The 19,596-nt window shown below is 65.5% G+C and overlaps 1 protein-coding gene across 1 annotated transcript in view; it reads right to left on the reverse strand.

Moving 5' to 3' along the window:
* The window catches only part of TMEM132C (transmembrane protein 132C), a 130,065-nt gene that overhangs the window by 19,253 nt on the left and 91,216 nt on the right, over positions 1-19,596 (reverse strand). Inside the window, exon 4 of the mRNA XM_036014931.1 lies at positions 12,125-12,308. Within this exon, the coding sequence (XP_035870824.1) occupies positions 12,125-12,308 (184 nt within the window). The remainder of the gene's footprint in view (positions 1-12,124; positions 12,309-19,596) is intronic.

Consider the following 19,596-nt stretch of genomic DNA (forward strand, 5'->3'; position numbering starts at 1 on the left):
AAAGCACCGCAGACCGGGGGGGCTTGAAACAACACAGATTTGTTCTCTCTCGGTCCTGGAGGCTGGGAGCCCGAAACCACGGTGTCGGCAGCCAGGGCCCAGCTCCCTCTGAAACCCACAGAGAGAGATCTTTCCTCGCATCTTCTGGTGTCGGGCGGTGGCTGACCACCTTGGGTGTCCCTCGGCTTGTAGACACCCGGCCCCTATTCATCTCATGGCCTTTTCTCCTCCGTGTGCGTCTGTGTCCACGTGTCCCCTGTCCTAAGGACCCCCCCCCCCCCCCCGCACTGGGCTAGGGCCGCCCCCGAGACCTCAGCCCACCTGCCGTGATCAGAAAGACCCTGCTCCCAGAGACGGCTCCAGGCACAGGCAGTGAGAGTCACACTCAGCTTGCCTTTTCGGGCCTGTTTCCTCCGACTGCCACTGGGAATGGAGGGCCACGAATGAGATTTTCTGGCACTTTCCTGGGCTGCCCGTGGCGGCCACGAAGGTGCCTGAATCTCCTGTCTGGGGTGGTCCAGCGATGACCTTTTCTGACCTTCTAAACATTCATCTGATTGGGGCGACGCTGGTTAACACAACGGCGTCGGTTTCGGGTGGAGCAGTGATGTGTGATGAGGCTCTCCTGGTGTCTTCATGGGGGGGGGGGGGGGGCAGGGTGCCCGGACGGTCAGACACACAGGCAGCCGGACTGACGGAAGTGACCTCCAGACGCCCAGCCTGCGGGATTTCGACCGCACAGACCTCTGCCCGCCGCGTCACCCACGCGGAGTTCAATGCGCGCCTCGGCCCTTTTTTCCACCGCCGCGCTGCGCCCCCTGCCGGCTGTTCCCGCCCCCGCCGCGCCCCCCGCCCCCGCCGCCGTTCCCGCCGCAGAAACCCAGGCGCACGACCGACCGACCGCGCACCACTCGGCAGATCCGCCCGGGGAGAGGCGGCGGGTCTCCCGCGCGGCCGAGCACGCCGCCTCCCTCCCCGAGGGCGCGCGCACGCTGACAGCTCCGCGGGCTCGCGGGGACGGGCCCATCACTCTGGGCCCCGTCGCGACGGGGAACTCGACTCCCACTTCATTTACTTCCCACTCGCTCTCGGCGCGAACCGGGGCGCGGGCGCCCGTCAATTTGCCTCTAATGCGAGATGGAGATGCTGCTCCAAACGCTGCTCATTTAGGACGAGAAAGCAATTCCACTGAAGGAGGCCCGCGTCGCCGCGCCGCGCGGCACGGGGAGTGAGTTATTACCTGGGGCGTCCCTGGGGACGGCTGGCGGAGTGTGCGGCGTCGGGCTCCCCGAGAAATGCCCCGTTTTTGCCACCTTCTCCACCGGCAAACGGCACCCTCTTTTCCGGCCATCTCCCCGTTCCTTGGGCCCTTCCCCAGCTCGGGAGACCCCAGGGACGGACAGGGTGGGGTCACAGTGGTGAGGAGTGAGACGCAGGGTTCGTTCCGTGCCGTCATTTCTTCACTGTTGTCGTATTTCCCACCTGAGCAGCTGGGACCCTGCCTCTGCCCCACCCGGCGCGTCCTTCCTGCCTCCGAAGCCCGGGTGCCTCTAGGTCCCGCGGGGGTCGTCCCGGTGCCGCCGCCGCTCAGAATCCGGGCTGTTTCCAAGGCCAGTTCTGCGGGCAGAGCCGGCTCCGGCCCCCCTCCGCAGGGACAGCAGCGGCCCGTGGGCCCCTCTGCCACCGACAGCACACGCACAGCGTGGAGGCATTTCCGGAGCCTCCGCACCTGGGCCGCCTTCCTCTCCTCCCCGGGCCCCCGGCCCCGGCTCTCCGCAGCCGTTGAAATGGGACACCAGGTGACATGTGTCCCTTCCAGTGACCCCGTCAGGACCCATGGGTCAGCCCCCTGCTTCCTCTCTCCCTGGCGGGGCCGCCCGGGGGCGTGGCGCAGGCTGCTGGGAGCCGCACGGCGTCTGGCTGACCGGCACCGTGCTGCGTGTGACTGCTCGAACCCCAAGGCTGGCACGTTACCCACAGCCGCCAGCCGTGGGGCCCGCCTGGACATGAGAGGACCCTCCGGCACCCACGCTCCCATCCGGGCTCGGTGACTGGACCAGGCAGGAGGCCCTGCGCCCTCGGAGGGACCCCCAAGAGAGGGAGACACTCTGAGACCGCGTCACCAACGCCGACCTCCTGAGCCCAAAGCTTCGGGCCCTCAGGGGGCAGGGCTGGGGAGGCGGGCTTTCTTGGTGTCCGTCAGATCCTACGGAGCGCTTGTATGGAGGGGGTGCGGGGTTGTGAGCACAGGCGTGAACTCCGGATGGCGCAAGAGGAGGCTGGCCTCTGGGTCCTGGGGGTCGAGGGTCGGGCTGGAGGCATGGGGTGGGCCTGTGACCAACCTGGGCAGTGTCCATGCAGGGAGATGCGGATGAATGGAGACCAGGAAGTCCCTGCCTCCCGGGCCGGGTCATCGCATCCTAGGTGTTGGCACGGGGGACCCCTGCTCCCCTTCAAGGCGGCCCGCTCACACCCACCCCAGACCCCCAGGAACCTAACTGGCCAAAATTACAGAAGGAAAATGACCGTCTGCCGCAGAAGTGGTGGTTGATACTGCCCCCTGGTGGCCGACACAGGCGACACATGACATCCCTTGCACGCGATGGCTGGCCAACCTTATTCTGGGTTTTTCCGAAGCGACGCCAGCCACGGCCCCCCCGCACTGCGGGCAGAGCGGAGAGGACTCCCCAATACTGCCGGCCGCTCGGGGGCACTGCCAACGTAAAATACACTTAGCCGCTTTCCCTGTCCAGCCTGGTGACTTTGAGAGGCTCCTGTCGCCCCAAGGTTCCCTCGTGACACTTGTATTTCGTCTCTGCTCCGGGGCACCCCCTGCCCACCCGGCGCGGCCGCTCTGATCGGCCCTCCGTCGCCCCGGGCCCGCCCGTAAGAAGTCTCATGCGCGGCTCCCTATGGCTGCCCCTCACTGAAACAAGCCACGGGACGCCCCCCACGGCTCACCGCGGCCCACGGTGGCGCCTCCTGTAACTTTGTCCTTTCTCACTGCCAAGTAGCGCTCTCGTGTCCGGCTGTGCCTCCATCCCCTGCCTCGTGTGCCGGCGCAGGGCCACTCGGGGGAGGAGGAGCCCGGTTTGGGGCGATGATGATAACCCTGCCCAGCAACTTCAGCGCCCCCCGCCCCCAGGGTCTGCAGGTGGGGCGGTGTCTCAGCGCCCCGCAGACCTTGGGGCAGACGTGCTGCCGCGTGGCGTGGGGGGGAGCGTGTGTTCAACGTGCCGACACACCGCTGCGCCACTCCCCGACGACCTACGGACCATCCCACAGCCCCCACGCCGACCCGGGCCGGCCCCGCACCCACAGCCGCGCCCGAGACGGCCCGTCTTCCCCGTGGGGCCGCGCGAGGGAGCGCGGCGAGACCCCGGGTGCTTCAGCTGGCGTCTCCTGGTGACGGGCGACATGGAGCGTTTGAACTCCCCCACATCTCAGATGTAAACGAGTCGCTGCAGGGAGTCCTGGCACGCATCCGTCGCGGCGCGGCTCTGACACCGGCTGTCATCTTGACGTTAACGGGATTTGAAAACAAGCAAATGATGGGGTGGCGGGAAGGCCATGTTGGCTCATCACCGCTGAAGGAAAAAAAGGAAGAAAAATCCGAAGCCAGTGACAAGGGTCGCTGGAAGCAGCTTGAAGTGGCAAACCTCACCGTCATCTGTGCCACCCGCCGCACCAATTAATTACCAACATGCAGATAATTAGGAGGGCTTCCCACTTCGCCGTGTCAGGCTGCCTTGTAAGGCTGGGGTTTTCAACAGTCTGCCCGCAGTGGAGCGGTGACATGTCAGGGTGCTGGTGCCAGGTCGGGTGGCTGTCAGCTCCGAGCCCTGCGGCTGCCGGCTGGGCAGCTGCTCTCCGCCCGCCCCGGGCAGCCCAGCTCCTCCTCAGCCAAGGGGCCGCCGCCTCCTCCTGCAGGCTGACAGGGGTCTGCTGGGGAGTCCGGAGACCCCACTGGAATGGGAGGTGCCCCTCAGGGATGTCCCCAGACGGCCGCAGCCACGGGGTCCCCACCTCCCCCCGGGCTGACCTCTCCGATGAATGCCAATCTTGTGCAAACGAGGGAAACGGTGACCCAGGTTCCCCTGCCCTGGCCAGCTCCGCAGACACAATTTACAGATGCAGAAGCGGTGGCAATCCGGTCGTCAAGTCCCTTGTCCCGCGCGGGGTCCCTGACACGCTGGGCACAGCACACGAGTCTGGGTGGGGGGAGGGAGAAGCTCACCTCGCTTTTCAGTGGTTAAGGGACAGAGAGCAAACTTGTCCCCCCCCCCCCCCGACGGTTTCCCGGGCGCACCCCAGGAGGAAGAGTTCTCCGAGGGTCTGTGAGCCACGATGGCAGCAGCTGGGACAGGGGCTGCTCTCGGCAGATGCGACCATCTGCTGCCCCTGCTCGTGGGACGCCCGCCGGAGCCCTGCTGGGTCTCTGGCCAGCTGTCCGGGGATCGGGGGGCGGGGGGGGACTGGCAGCCAACCACCTGCTTCTCCACAGGCGGCTGCCTGTTCGCTGTGTGTCTGTGGCAAGCGACTCCACCTTTCTGGGCCTCGGCGTCCTCCTTTAAAAAGGGGGATAATAGCGGCGACCGGGTCTCGGTTTCTCCTGGGGCTGCTGTCAGGAGCCGCCACCAACCGGGTGACTTAAAACCACAGCGCTGTGCCTCTCCCCGCTCCGGGGGCTGGAGGTCCGATGGCAGGGCGCAGGCAGGCTCCCCCGAGGGCTCCGGGGGTGGGGAAGGGGCCGTCCAGCTTCTTCCGGCTTCGCGGGGTGGCCGCGGCCCTGGCCTGCCTCGGCTTGTGGCCGCTCTGCTCAGTCTCCGCCCCTGTCTCCACACGGCGTCTTCCCGGTGCCAATGTCTGCTTTTCCAGCTCTTACTCGGACACTCTCACGGGTCAGGTCCCGCCCCAAATCCAGGATGACCTCATCTGACCCTTGCCTTAGTCACCCCTGCAAAGACCCCATTTCTGCGTACGGTGACGCTGATGGTCACCAGGGGTCTGGACTCAGAAATGTCTCTTTTGGGGGTTCCACCCACCTCGGCACCGAGCCCACGGGGATGCTGGGACGGCTGTCTGTGGTCACTGTGATGACATTACTGCCACTGAAGGAGACGCCGTGGAAACGGCTCAGCGAGGACGTCGGTGCAGGGCGTGCTTGGACGGGGACAGCGGCAGGGTCAGCGGTGGGGTCGAGGCCTGCAGGCCGGACGGACGCAGCTGTGTGCAGGGGCCCAGCATGCCGCAGGGCCGGAGGTGAAATGTGGGGAGGTGCTGGGCCCGGGATCAGTGTGGCCTGGAGGAGCGGGGTGTCAGGGCTCCCCGCCGGGCGGGTTGCGTCTGCAGTCTGTGTTCCGACTGGGAACGGGTCCACCGTCTCCACACGCCGCGCCCTTCACCCACTGCAAGTGTGACTGCCGTGGTGTCCGCAGACGCCTGCCTCTGGACCAGGGATGCCGGTCCCTCCGGCCTCCACGCTCGTCCGCTCCGATGGGGCTGTTCTCAGAGAAGGTGGTATCGCCATCACCATCCTCAACATCACCATCTTCATCCTCAAGATCATCACCATCTTCACCACCACCACCTTCACCATCATCAGCACCTTCCTCCTCACCCACCCCTCCCCCGCCCCCCGTCACTGTCAGAATTTCCCAGCAGAAGGTGTGGGGGTGAAGACGACGGAATCTGGGGTTCAGCATGGTCCCTGGTGTCGTTTCCATGCCGTGTGACCGCGGGGCGCGCCGGCCTACGGTGCCGACACGGCCGGCTCGGACTCTGCGAGGCGGCTGCCGGGAGGGCCCCGTGAGGCGGCGAGCACACAGGCCGGAGCACCACGCCACGCGCTCAGTGAACGTTCCTCGTCGTCGTCATGCAAATGCGTCTTCACGGGACCCAGAGAGACCCAGCCAACCCGACGCCCCAGGTCCACCGGGCCGGGCAGCTCTGCCTTCTGAACGTTCTTCCCAGGTTTTCCTCCCGGGTCCCCGGGACCACACACCCCACTTTTGGGGGAACGCTGGCGTTCGCCCCAGGGGAGGGTTTCCGGGACTGACACCCACAGGCAGGCAGCGGGGCCCCGAGTGAGAGGTCTTTCCCGAGCCGTGGAGCGCGCAGCCCCTCAGAGGCGGGAGTCAGGAACCGCGTGCTCGGTCCCTGCGCTGTGCCCCGACCCCTGTGACCCCGGGTGTCGGCTGTGACTGGAAGAACATTAGGGAGGGGACCATAGAGGAATCGGCGCGTCAGCGGAAGCGACAGGGCTTGGCCGCCCCAGGAGGGGACGAGGGACCCAGAGGAGGGGGCACAGTGAGGGCAGTGGTGCCGTCGGGGACCAGCGGGCGGGCGGGGGCCAGACCCGCTCCTGGGGCTCCTCGAAGGCACAGCGCGCTCCGCTCAGGACGCTCGCACCGCATGAGTGACTGAGTGACCCCTGGGGCCAGCCGCGCCACCCAGAAGTCCTCTCTGGACTCAGGACCAGGCCCACGCGTGGCCCACGGCACGTCCCGTCTCCACCACAGCCCCAGCACTTGGCTGCAGGGGGTTTCTGGTTCACGGAGACGTGTTTCCGGGGTTCACGGGGCCCCGCTGCCAGGCGGCCCCTTGAAGCGAAACCCGGGACTCTCCCACACGCCTGCGTGGGAGGCCAAAGAAACACTTCTCAATGAAATAAATGGACGCGCCGGCCTGACCTTTGTAAGCGGCGTGGCAAGATCCAGATGGAGGCCGAGAAGAGAAATCTCATTTCATCTCAGCGTTCTCCTGTTAATTTATAAAGCAAAACAGCGAGATTAATTCTCATTCAAACGGGCACCCGCCGAGGGCCCTCGACAATGGCATTCCATTAACAGTTCTCTCTCATTTTTCTGTTCAAGAATTTCCGTGCGGGCGGGCGGGGGGTGGGGGGGAGCACCGGAAAACGAGTTTTTCTGCCCGTCACAGGACACAACGCAGCATCTCAGAACATTTGTTATTTAAATCTCGTAATGGGCTGCAGGCCAGCCGCCGCCGAGATAACACCAGGAACACCTTTGTGCGTGGGTTTAGGTCTGATTGCAGCCCGAGATTGATACGCCTCGTTCTGAGCCTCTGGTCGCGATCAGGGTCAGGGTGGGCGGGGAGAGGTGTGTTCTCAGCCAGGACGGGGACCGCCCGCCCTGGAGGCACAGATGCCCGCCTGGGCACCGGAGAGGGAGTTGAATACGCATCCCTCCTGGTTGTCCAGCAGACCCTGCCTCGTCGTGCACCTGCCAGAAGGAGGTAAGGGGACGCCGTGGATCAGAGGGACACAGGGAACCAGAGTCACAGTCCCCGGCACGGAGCGCTGAGCTGAGGGAGGGAGGGAGAGGGACAAGGGAACACACTCCTCACGCAGACGGCCTCTCTCCCTGCCACTCAGGACGGCGGGTGCACTCGGTGCACCGGTCAGTCCAGGCAGGGCCGCCGCTGCGGCGGGGCAGGCTGTGCTCCGGCCAGGGGCTGCGGGCTCACCGGGCGCACACGGGGGGAGGGGGGTCCTTCACACGGGAAGCCGCCGAGGGGCATGGCTCTCAAGGGTGCGAGGAGACGACACTCGGACAGGCGGTTCTCCGGGACCCGCCCTGGGGACGCCAGGGTCACTCACTGGGGGGAGCCTGTCCCCGGAGGTTGTCACTCCTGCTCCCCTAAGACACGGAGAGGCTGGTTCCTGAACTTGGCCCGGCCCCCGGACGCTCCGGTTCTGTGAGCGCGGGGCGGGCGGACTCACGGAGCAGGCGAGCGCCCCCCGGCACCGTCTGTCCCGGGAGCACGCTCGGGGGTCGCTCCGCACACGCGCTGCCTCCCCGCTCAGCCCAGCCCGAGGCCCGCCCTCAGCTCTGTGCTGTGGACCTGGCGGTGTGAACTGCGGACTGTGATTCGGGGCGGGGAGGGGGGGCGGAGGGTGGCAGGTCGTCCGAAGGAGGAAATAATCATTTCCCCCCTAAGGAGAGATGAAGAGAATCCTAGATGAAGAGGCCAATACATCAATAAAAGCCCCCGCTCACGATGAACCCCCACATTTGTTTGGGCGGGGAAACTCCATTCCTGGGCGAGAATCTGGGGTTTGGTGTTCCACAAACATCTCTCTTTTTTAAAAAAAATAACCCTCCCCCAGGGATACGTTTACTGATTTCAGAGAGAGAGAGTGAGGGAAGGAAGAGGGAGAAACGTTGGTGTGAGAGAGAAACATTGGTGGCAGGCTGCTGCCTCCCGCGTGCGCCCCAAGGACAGGACCTGGAATCCTTGGGTGTACGGCCGACGGTCCAACCAGCCGAGCCCCCGGCCAGGGCGGGGCCACATCCTCTTTATCCAATCAGTGGACGACACATCCCAGGAGAGGTTAACGCCCACAATTTATAAAAACCTCACACCCCCCCCCCCCACACCAAAAACAAACAGACAATCCAATTAGAAAACGGGCAGAGGACCTGAGCAGACACTTCCCCAGCGAGGACACACAGAGGGTGGCCCAGGGACATGTGAAAAGATGGTCAACGTCACCAACCGTCAGAGAGAGACGCAAATGAAAGCCACAAGGAGACAGCACCTCCCCCTGCCTCACGCCCGTCAGAACGGCTGCCGCCAGCAAACCCACAGACAGCAAGTGCCGGCAAGGACGTGAGGAAAGGGGACCCCCGTGCACTGCTGGTGGGACGCAGCAGGGTGCAGCTGCTGTGGGATGCAGCATGGACAGACCCCCCAAAATTAAAGACGGAGCTTCCTTACGGCCAAGCAAGCCCACTCTGCGAGTGTGTCAGGAAAACCCCCAAACGCCCGTTCGAGAGAACACACCCCCTCCCCCCATGTTCACGGCCGCCTTCCCACAGTCGCCGGGATTCAGAAGCAGCGCCCGCCCCTCCGTCTAACGAAAGAGGGTTTTTTCTTGTCTACATGTCATCCACCTCCGCGCCCCCCAAGTTACATAATATTTAAAACGAGGGCACAGCTTTTATTTCCTAAGTAACATAACGGAGAGGAGGATCTTGGGGCGCCCGGGGCCGTCCCAGAATCCACCCCTTCCTTTACGAAGGGGAGACCCAAGTTCGGAGAAGGTCACTCGTGACACGAAGGACCCGATGACGCCCCCATTTTCCTGACCCCTGACCCGAGGGCAGGCAGCGGCCGGGCATCGCTTGGAGGACGCGGGCAGGGCCACCCTGAGAACCGGACCTCGGAGTCGAACAGCCGCAGGCGAGCCACAGGCTTGCTTCGGAGACGACTCTGTGCGGGTCAGCGGGAGCGAGGGCCGCTTGGAGGTTTAACCCCCAAGTTAATCTCCAGCCGCGACAAGGACGCTCTTCCCGTGCTCGCCTGGTGGTTTTCCCACCGAGCGAACGGCGCTCGATTGCTCCGGACCACCAAAGCCGGCCTCGACACGCTCCTCGAAAGTCACGAAGGTAAAACGCTCTGTTTGGGGAAGGAGCCCGGGGGGATACGGGGGGGGGGGGAGATGTTGTTGGGGAAACCGTAACCCATGGTTTTTCCATTGTCTCCTTGGAAGCAACCTTCTCCAGCCCCCGTCAGAGGAGAGCCCCCCACCCCCCGCACTCGGAAACGCCTGCCTCGCCGTCCTGGAACCCAGGGGATGCTGCCAGCCGGCTTCCCCGAGGACCCCAAGGCCACAGAGAGTCATCCACCACTCACAGACAGGCAGGCCGACCCGGCCTCTCCGGGGTGCTGCCGGCCTGTTAGCGCCTCTCCCGTGGCTGCGTGGGTGTCAGCAGCGGAAGAATAGCCACAGGGCACTGGTGGGAAGCCCACGGCGGGCTCAGGCGCCCACCCGGACGCCCTCCCCTCCCCCCCTTCAGCGGGAGTGTCCTGGAGGCGCAAGGAGGAAAGGCCACTCCCGTGACTCTGTCCTTTACTGAGGACAATCGTCGGGGGGGGGGGAGCCGTGGCAGGAGAGACGAGAGGGGGCACGTGGCTTGTCCCTCAGTAGCGCTCAGGTCCGGGCTGAACTGGAGGCCGTGTGAGGAAGGCCGTGGGTGGATGGAGGGCAGGACCCCGGGAGGCAGCAAGGAGGAGCAGCAGCCAGACACCCATCTGGCCGGGAGCCCAGGGGCCACGCAAGGCGGCCCTGTGGCTGGTGGCTGGCAGGCAGGGAGGAGGACCCCGGGGAGCCGAGTCCCCGCCAGCTCAGGAGCCCCGGGCAGACAATGTGCAGCCGGGGTGGGGAAGGCTTGTGCTGGCGTCCAGGGCGGCTGTGCCGCCTGCCACTCGCTTGGTGACTGATAGCAACCGGACGCAACCCTAGTGGTTCTGCTGGTCGGAAGTCCCAGATCAGGGCGTCAGCTGGGCTGTGCCCCCTCGGAAGGCCTGGGGGTTCTCCGTCCTCGCGTCGCCCCTGGATTCTGAGGGCGGCTGGCAGCCCCGTGAAGTCCTTGGCTTGTAGGTGCATCCCTCCAGCCCCTGCCACCATCCCCCCACATCTCCTCCCGCCAGTCCTGCCCCCAGTCTCGGGGGTTAGAGCCTCACCGGAACCACAGTCCCAAAGGCCCCACGCCCACACCAGGTCCCACCCTTAGCCGTGGGGGTGGGGGTGGGGGACAGGAAGGGGGGTGGGGTGGCGTAGGAGGGGGAGTTAGGGCATCCGCATGCCTTCTTGGGGGCACACAATTCCAGCCACCGCAGATGACTCGGTCTCCCCTGGCTCTGTCCGACCCCTGCTCGCGCCTCCCTCGGCTAAACCACACCAGAGGCCAGAATCCCACAGCCCTCTCCTGCTGCCTATTTGCACGGGGTGTGGGAGGCTCTGGGGTCCCCCGGACCTCAGTGATAAATCTCCCCGACACCCCGAGAGGTGAGGGTGAACACCATCATTCTGCACGCTAGAGAGCACGCAGCAACCTCTCCTCCAACAGCCCAGTGTCGGCCACCGCGTTTTATACAGTGGCCGTATTTTATAAAGTTTGATCTCATACAGAGAGGTAGGGACGCCTTCTAGACATCTTCAAGCTTCATACAAGAACCCCCCCCCCCGCCAAGTTCCCGTGGTGTCTCAGGGACCATGCTGTCGTCTTAAACGTGCAAAGGCAAAAAAGCCACACTGTGGCAAAGCCTCAGAATTCCAGGTAAATCCCACTGCATCTCCGGAAATTCCATCGGGGACAAAGTCGGTCAGCCCTGGGGCAAGGGGCCTCTGGCGCCCCCTGCCTTCCCAGACGTGGCCCGACGTTTGGGTTTTTATTTAAAGACAAACTCTCTCGTGAGGTACTAGGAGAGAGGCACAGACAGACACGAGTCATGCTCCTCCCCGCTCGCCCGTGTCACCAGCTTTCATGGCAGCGTCTCACCGTGACCTGGTCTGGGCTGAGGGGGTGGCTGCCTGTTTGCCGTCCCCAGAGCGGAGGGCCCCCCCCCCACCAAGAGCCAGACTGGGCTGTTCGTTCCCGATTTCCGAGGTCTGCCTGTGGGGGAGGGGAGGAATGCCCACCGTGTCCGAGCATCCTCAGGGTGTTCGCCCAGCGCTCCCCTGTACCCACCGCCCAGCCCTCCCGAAACCCGACAGACGGGCTCTGGGAGCCCTTCGGACCGGCCAGGTGTGTGTGGGACAGTGTCTCCCGTCACTTCTAGGTCACCGTTTAGGAGACTTCGCACGGGACTCTGCAGCGGTTTATTTCCCTGCCACGGAGACCGAGCAGGGTCCCGAGGCTGGAGCCACAAGGGGGCGATGCACCCATCGGGGCGGGGCTGTGAGCGGCCCCACAGGCCACGCAGGCAGGGACACTGTGTTGCGTTGGGCGCCTGCGCTTGGGGGTCGTTTGTTACAGCAGCGGACACGTGCCTCTCCTGACTAACGTGCATGGCAACCTAGTTGCCTTACAAAAAAGAACTGGAACAGACGTAGAGAAGAAAAAGTAAGACAATGATTAGGGGACGCGGCGAGCGTCACGAAGCTGGTCTGAAATAACCAGAAGTTGAGAAAGGCTGGGCTAACGGAACGCAGCACCTTCCCGGGCCGGGGGTGGGGGGAGGTGGGAAAGTGTTCACGCCAACACCTGTAAGAAAACCACAGCGACCTCCTGGGGGACGACGGGAAGGACAGGAGGACACCGGGAGCGGAGGGCAGGCGCGCCCGCGACCCCCACCCCCCAGGCTTGCTTACCATGGCCAAGGGCACGATGCCCACCAGGTCCCTCTGGCTGACGAAGATCTCGGACGCGGCGACGGCCGTGGCCCCCTGGAGCGGGTACTCCACCTGCCAGCTGACGGGCTGTGTCCCCGACAGGCCGCTGGCGCTGGCTACCTGGAAGTCCACCTGCACGACCTCGCGGGGCGAGGCGTTGCCTCTGCAAGGGGGCGAGAGAGAGGGGCTGGCGCTGACCCTGCTCGGGGGAGACCCTCCCCCGCCCCGGCCCCCGGCCCCCCGCCCCGCCGGTCACCACTGCCACTGGAGCGTGTGGGCAGGGAGCACCCCGCAGGGATGGCTCCTGTGGCCCGGCACCCGCCACGCGCCGGTGCCCGGGCAGCGGGGTACAGCAGGGTGCAACGGGGGGCACCCACAGAGCAGGGCTCTGGGCATAGAGTCCTCGGCCCTGAGCCCCCCGTCTGTGCTGAGTCTCTCGGACGGACGTGTGCCCACTCTTCAGGCGGGGAGCGGGTTCGGCCGCCTCGCCCGTGACCTGTGAACTGGGCTGACCTCCGAACCAAGTGGACGTGCTTCCGGCTCGGTTCTGTGCAGCGGGTGAGGCGGGCGCGCGGGCGGCCCCTCCCTGGCTCCCCTGCAGGGGCTCAGAGCACCACACGCCACGTCCAGGCTGCCTCCCGGCCGGAGGCGGGCCCCGGGCAGGGTCCCACCGGTCACAGCCGCCCCGCGGGGCTTGGGTGTTCACACGGGCGACGAGGCGGGAGCAGGGGAGGGAGTCAGCGTCCCCTGGTCCCTCCAGGGAGCCCTGGTGGCGCTCACACCTGCTCTGAGTGACGGCGTGTCAGCGGCCGCAGCCCCCTGGACTTGGCCATGGCTCTGTCTGCCCGTCACCCCCGACGCTGGGGCCCTGGCCGGGCCGTGAGTGCACTCGGTCCGCTGGGTCCCCACCGAACTGCCCTGTGGAGGCTCCTGGTGAAACCCCTTCTGTCTCAGGGGCTCGTCCGCCAGGGGGGCTCTGCCGCCGGCCGTTGAAGGTCCTGACCTGCACCTCCCCTCGGTTCAAGGTGGGCCGGACAGACGCGTTCCCAGCAGGCTCTCCCCAGCAACCCTGCGGCTTCGGGAGCTGCTCACGGTCCAAACCTCGCGTTTTTCTCAGACGGTGACATTCATGCGCAGACTCAGGGGCGGGGAGACCGGGGGGCTGCTCGGAGGAGCCACAGAGACGGAGGGTGGTGGCGGCGAACTGAGGGCGGCACTTCCCGACGCCCGGTCCCGTGCTCTCAGTGTCCTCCCCTGTGACAGCTGGCGGTCAGTCCTGAGACCCCGAGACCCCCGGCAAGCTCCTTAGATGGGGCTCTGGGGGCTGCACCCGGCCGGCTGCCCGTGTCTGCCAACAGCATCGGGGGAGGGGTTTGGGGGGGCTGGCCCTGCCCATCTATCTGCACTTGGTCCTGGGGGGCTGCTTCCCTGTTCCGGGCCCCAAGGGAGTGACTGCTCCGGGCAGTGGACAACCTGGAGCTTCGACACCACGGGCCGGGGTGTGCAGGGGCCGGTGTGTGCAGGGGGCCGGCGTGTGCAGGGGCCGGCGTGTGCAGGGGGCCGGCGTGTGCAGGGGCCGGCGTGTGCAGGGGGCCGGCGTGTGCAGGGGGCCGGCGTGTGCAGGGGCCGGCGTGTGCAGGGGGCCGGCGTGTGCAGGGGGCCAGAGACGGGGCCGGAGACGGGGCCGCCGGGGACGCTTCCGGACCTGCTGACTCAGAGGAGTCGGCGCTGGGGAGCAGGGGAGGGAAGGCTTCCCGGCACACGGCAGGGGTCTCGGGGGGGGGCAGCGGCCCCCACATCTCAGCGGGCACCCGCCGGGAAGGCCGCTGTGTGCAGGGGAAGGTGGGGCCCTCTCCGCAGCGTGTGAAGAGAGAGACACCACAGGCACTTGGGAACCGTGTCCTAAGCATGTTGTGCTGCCACCGCTGTGACGCGTGGTGCAGAAACCCCGTCCTCGGCTGGGGCGGGGTCGCGGAAGCGCGGGCCCACGCAGGCCCGGGGCCTCCTCAGCAGCCGGGACACCCGCTTCTCGCCTGTCGTCTCCGCTCTGCTCGGCGGCTGGCGCGGGAGGTGACGGGGACGTCCCCTTGCGCCCCCCCCAGCCCTGGGGCCCATGCGTCTTCCTCACGTCCTCTGCGTGGGGCGTGCGGCCCCGAGGAGCGTGATTTAGGGGACACCAGGCGCACCCCTGGGGGAGACGCACCCAGCGCAAGCTCAAGAGAGAAGGATTCGCCTCGGAACGCGAGGGAGGGGCACCTGGACCGTCCACCCCCCTCCCTCGATGTGCAAAGTGGGGGCACCAGCGCTCCCCGCTCCACGGAGCGGGAGCGAGGAGGCGGAGTCTCAGGCACCGAGGGAAGACAGAGCTCGGCCCCGGGGGGCCGGGGAGGGGGGTCACGTCCAGGAGGCCAGCCCCGCTCCTTTCTCCCAGGTCTGGCCCTGCCTCGCTCTCCGGGGCCGCAGGGCGGGCTGCCTAAAGCCTCCTTCGGAACGCGGCCCCTTGGGGCCGGGCCGGGCGCCCCCTCCCCGCGCACGAGCCCCAGGAGGGTGCGGGTTCTGCGCCGTCCCCCGGGAACTGGGACTCATTCAGGACTGTCGCTCCACAGCTGCCCCCGGCGGGCAGGACGCCGCGGCACAACGAGGGCGCTGTGCCGGCGGAGGAGCAGACGAGGGTCCGGGGTTCCGTCGGTGGGTGGTGCCCTCCCTCGCGCTCCGGGCTGCTGGGGTCGCGGCCGAGCCTCTGCCGGGAGGGGACCGGGCGCTCTGCGCAGCCTGGAAGGGGCCGCGACGCCGGAGTGAAAAAGGGGGGAACTTAAACCCTGAAGTGACTCCGGAGCACCGCTCGGGACCACCGCTTGCGGAATCAATAGTGTAGACTTATTGCCGCAAAAATGTTTTTCCAAAAGTGTCTTAAAAAAGAAAAGGCTCTTACTCCAGAGCAAATAAATCCTGCCAATGGCCACAGTAAAACCTGGAGTGCTGGAAACCCGGCTCACCGGGCGGGCGTCTCGGCGGGCGGGCTGGATCCGGGAAAGGGACGGGGTCTGGGGGTGTGGGGGTCTGGGGAGGAGGCACCAGGGCGTCCCCACCCCCCACCACGGCATGTCGGGGGGCCCAGCTCCAGTCACCACCCCCGGCTGACTGCGGACGGAAGTGGGGCTCACAAGGTGGAGAAACCGCCCTCATGAGGGGAGGCCGCTCCGGGGACGGCACTGTTTGGGCCAGGCGTGGTTTTATTTGTCCCACTCCCTGTCCATTTCTTTTTTTTAAAAAAAGATTGTATTTATTTACTTTTAGAGAGGGAAGGGAGGGAGAGAGAGAGGGAGAGAGAGAGACATCAATGTGCGGTTGCTGGGGGCCGTGGCCTGCAACCCGGGCATGTGCCCTGACTGGGAATCGAACCTGCCACACTTTGGTTCGCAGCCCGCGCTCAATCCACTGAGGTACGCCAGCCAGGGCCCCTACTTCCCGTTTACTTCATGAGGTGAAGGACACAGGTGTCCCTGGGAAGGGTTTCCTCGGACCCTCCCCGGGCCGCGGGTCCCCCCCACGCTCCTGCTTGCCCAGAGCTGTCCGTGGTGCCGAAGCAGGTCTGCCTGCCCCACCCGTGATAAGCCACAGGCACCTCTCCTTGCCGCGACGCCAGGGGGAATTTAACGGAGCCTGGGCCTTCCTGGGGGGAAGGGGGCGGAGCGCAGGTGAGCCCCTAGGAGAGTCTCGAGACGGACACCTGGGGCGGCAGGCGTGGTGCTGGACGGGACACTCCGGCCGACGCCAGGGCGGATTCTCCTCCGTCCCCGACTCGGGAAGTGGCACTACTGCCAGGTGGGGCCCAAGTTCGTGGAAGCTTCCGGTCCTCCTAGATGACCCCTCTGTGCGCCCACCCCAACCACAGTCCCAGGGGTCCCTTAGCCATGAGGCAGGGGCTCTGTCAGGCGCTCCTGCTGGCTTTGTCTTTCCACTCGGGCTGCAGTTTGCTGGGGCGGAGCCCGGGCTCCCTGGGACCGAACGCACCAGCAGGGTGTGGGGGGTCCCTTCTCGAGGAGCTGACGTTTTACCGAGTTGGGTCGCGCTCCAGGAAGCGCAGCTGCCGAAGGACCCTCACTGTCGGGTGCGGGAGGCGTGGCCTCGGACGCCGCTCCGTGGGGTTATCCACGGTGTCCACGGCGGTGGCCTCGGTGGTCCCCACAGCAGGGGGAGCACTGAGTCCCTCCCCTCGGGTCCGACTGGCCGTGAAGACCCTCAGAGCAAGGCCGCGTGGGGAGAGAGGGGACTGTCCATCCGCCCCAGCCCCAGCTGCTGCACCAGGTAAGTTCAGCTCCACACGGGGGAGCCCGGGGAAACCAGTGGAGAAATCGCCCTGTTCACTGTGAGGAATCACAGTCGTTGGAAGACAGTAAGCTTGGGACCCTTGGTCACGCGGCAGCAGGTGACTCACGACGGCTCTGGCCAACACGGCCCTCCGCCCGAGTCCTGCGGGGTCCCAGGGCCCTTGCCGACTTTGCCAGGACGTGGCCGAGGCGGGGAGAACCGGCTGGGGTGCGGGGGGAGCACGGGGCCCCAAGGGCCTGCCCCCATCTCCGCCGCCCCGCCCTCGGGGCCTGTGTGTGCAGGGAGCGAGGTGGGAGGTTTGCCCCCTCCCGGCTCAGCTGAGACAGAACTGAGACCACCACCCCCCCCGACTCAGGCCCTCGGGGTGCAGCCCGGGGACAGTGAACAGTGGTTTGCACTGGCCTGTCCCCGTCCTGTCCCCGTCCTGACGACCGTGCAGCGAGCTGGACAATGGCTGGTGACGTGGGGTGGGGGGGAGAGCCACGGGCCTGGGTCTGTGGTGGCGTGTGTGCACACTGTGCTGGGGGCTGACACACGGTGACCCTGCAGTGTGGCTCCACTGGGCCCACGGGGAGGAGTCGGGACGGACCTGACTCATCTGGGAACCCAGACCCGAGCCCAGATCCGGTCCAGTCCGGCCCCCACGCAGGCACCAGACACACCCAGGTGGGGTCCTGAACCCCGCGTGCCGGCGGTGAGATACCCTCTCTTTGCCGGGGTCCGTGTGGTGACGGGGTCCCGTGTGTCCCTCACGGGACTGGCTCGAAAATGAGAAGCACCAGGCTTCCGGCCCGGCAAGGGCAGAGAGCTTTCTCTCGGGTTAATTGAAGAGAGAAAAGGAGACAGACAGGAGGGGGGGAGGGGGGAGGAGGGGAGGGGAGGGGAGCTTGCCTCCTGTAGGGAAGGGATGCGGCAAACAGGAGAACTGCGGCGGCGTTGCGGCCGGCGCATCGGCGTGCCCTGCCGCAGGGCCAGGCTCCAGCCGGGAAGACTCTGGGTCCCCCGAGTCCCCGAGGGCCCGGCCCTCGCACCGCCCGATGGTGACAGATGGCAGGGCCGGGCCCCGCATGCTAAATGGTCCCTGAAGAGCGAGGCTCGGTGACGGGATGTCACCGTGGGCTCCATCCCAATGAGGTCGTCGGCCATGGGACTTCGGGGACACTGCTCTGAGGTGTGCTCGGCCAGCAGCGGTCACTGTTGCCAGGACCCACTGCAAACGCCACCGCTGCCAGAAACGGTCTTGGTCTTGAGAAAGGCCACGTCCACCCTCTCCCCCCTCCCGGGGCTAAAGAATCCGCGAGTGTTGTCTGAGTGAGTGAAATGGGGGGCAGAGACCCATGTCCCCGGCTCTGCACCTCTCTCCACCCCTACCCCCCGTCTCTGCGCCCATGGGCAGATGAGTGGCTGCCCCGGACACTTGGAGGGATGCCAAAGTCACTGGGGTGTGGACAGGCCACTGGGACGGGACCCAAACGTGGCTGCAGAGACACCCTCAGGAGGAGACGGGGGTGGAGGGTCCCAGGACCGTCCCCACAGCATGCTTGCAGCTGGGTCTGCCTGCCCCGCCCACGGCCGCGTGCCCTCCAATCCGCCTTCCCGTCCTCTTTCAGGCCAGTTCCTCTTTAACACTCGCCACAACGGTCTTGCCACAAGGGACGGATGGAAGAGAAAGGGGGAGAGACCCTCGGAAGATGCCCTGGTCCAGTCTCACGCATCCCTGAGGGGCAGTTAAGTCAAGACGGCACTTGGGTGGTTTTATTAGCTTATGTAACAGTGGAAAAATACAAGTCCAGTCCCTTCTCTCCCTGCAGCTAATAATCCTTTTTAGCCACGACACAGCCCAAGTCTGGTCTTGCAAAGTAGGTCAGAGATTGCTAAATATATTCCGCTAAACAGGTCTTTAAGACACACACTGTATAAACAATGCATTAATAAAAAATATGTGATATAAATTACATATGAGTGTGCACCGTGTATTTATAACATATGCTGCTGAAGTACATTTGGCTATTTTCGCTATTTGCCGTCTTTTGGACACTTGAAGAGATCTAGTGCGATGCACCACATACACAGTACCAGTCCGAACGCTGCAGAAAAGAATTCGGTGAAACAAAGTTTCTCTCCCATCCCTGGCCCTTCATTTCCCAGGTCCCCTCCCACCGCAGAGCCTTCGGGGGGCCTGCTACCCTGTTACAAATGTGCTCCTTTGTTTCATTTTTAATGCTGGTAAAAGGCACCTAACGTACAGTGGACCCTCTCGGCCACCGAGCCCACAGTCCGGCGGCATGAAGCACATTCGCTCTCGGGCAACCGTCCCCGCTGGTGGTCCCCGGACTCTTCCATCCGGAAAAAATCCCAGCCGGGTCCCCCCTAGACCTGAAGTCCCCTCCCCCAGCCCTGGAGCCCGCACACACTGCACTTCCTGTCGCTGGGAGCCGGGCAGCTCCGGGGACCCGTGCGCCCCACTGCGCCCGCCTGTTCCTCCGCGCAGCGGCCTCGCGGCTCACCCGTGAAATTGGACGCCGAACCCTCGCGTCATATTTTACCCTGAAGCGTTCGGGCCCAGCCACACGCACGGCTGGGTCCCCGGCATTTTTCCCCCCTTAGCAATATTTCTCAGAGAGCGTTCCAGACCAGTGGCTGCAGATATAACTCATTTTAAATGGCTCTATAATATTCCGTGGGAGGGAAGTGCCCGGGCTTATCCAACCGGTTGTTTCGGTCCATCACGGGCCATGCTGAGAAAAATGTTTGAGCAGGGAGGCCCACGGGCCGCGGGCTGCGTTCTCACACACACCCCGCGGGGTCGTGGGTGCAGGGCACTGAACTCTGCCCCCGGAGACCGCACCCGAGGGCGGCGGCGGCGGCGGCGGCACGAAGGGACAGGCGCTCACGTGCGCCCAGTCCGCAGCCGCCCGGGCGGAGGCCACACCCCCTCGCCACACCACGCCCTCTGTCCGGGATCGCGTCTCCTCTGCGGCGTTCCCTGCTGCGTGGGTTCCCTGGTTCGAGACTCCGGGAAACTGGCCGAACTGCTTCAGGAAGGCAGGTGGGGGGGAGGGGTGGGTACTAATAATCCCCTAAAAATAAACCCTCCCCCCTCATTTCTATTCGGAGTA

The sequence above is a fragment of the Phyllostomus discolor genome, chromosome 13 (genome assembly GCF_004126475.2).
Source record: "Phyllostomus discolor isolate MPI-MPIP mPhyDis1 chromosome 13, mPhyDis1.pri.v3, whole genome shotgun sequence".
Lineage (NCBI taxonomy): Eukaryota > Metazoa > Chordata > Mammalia > Chiroptera > Phyllostomidae > Phyllostomus > Phyllostomus discolor.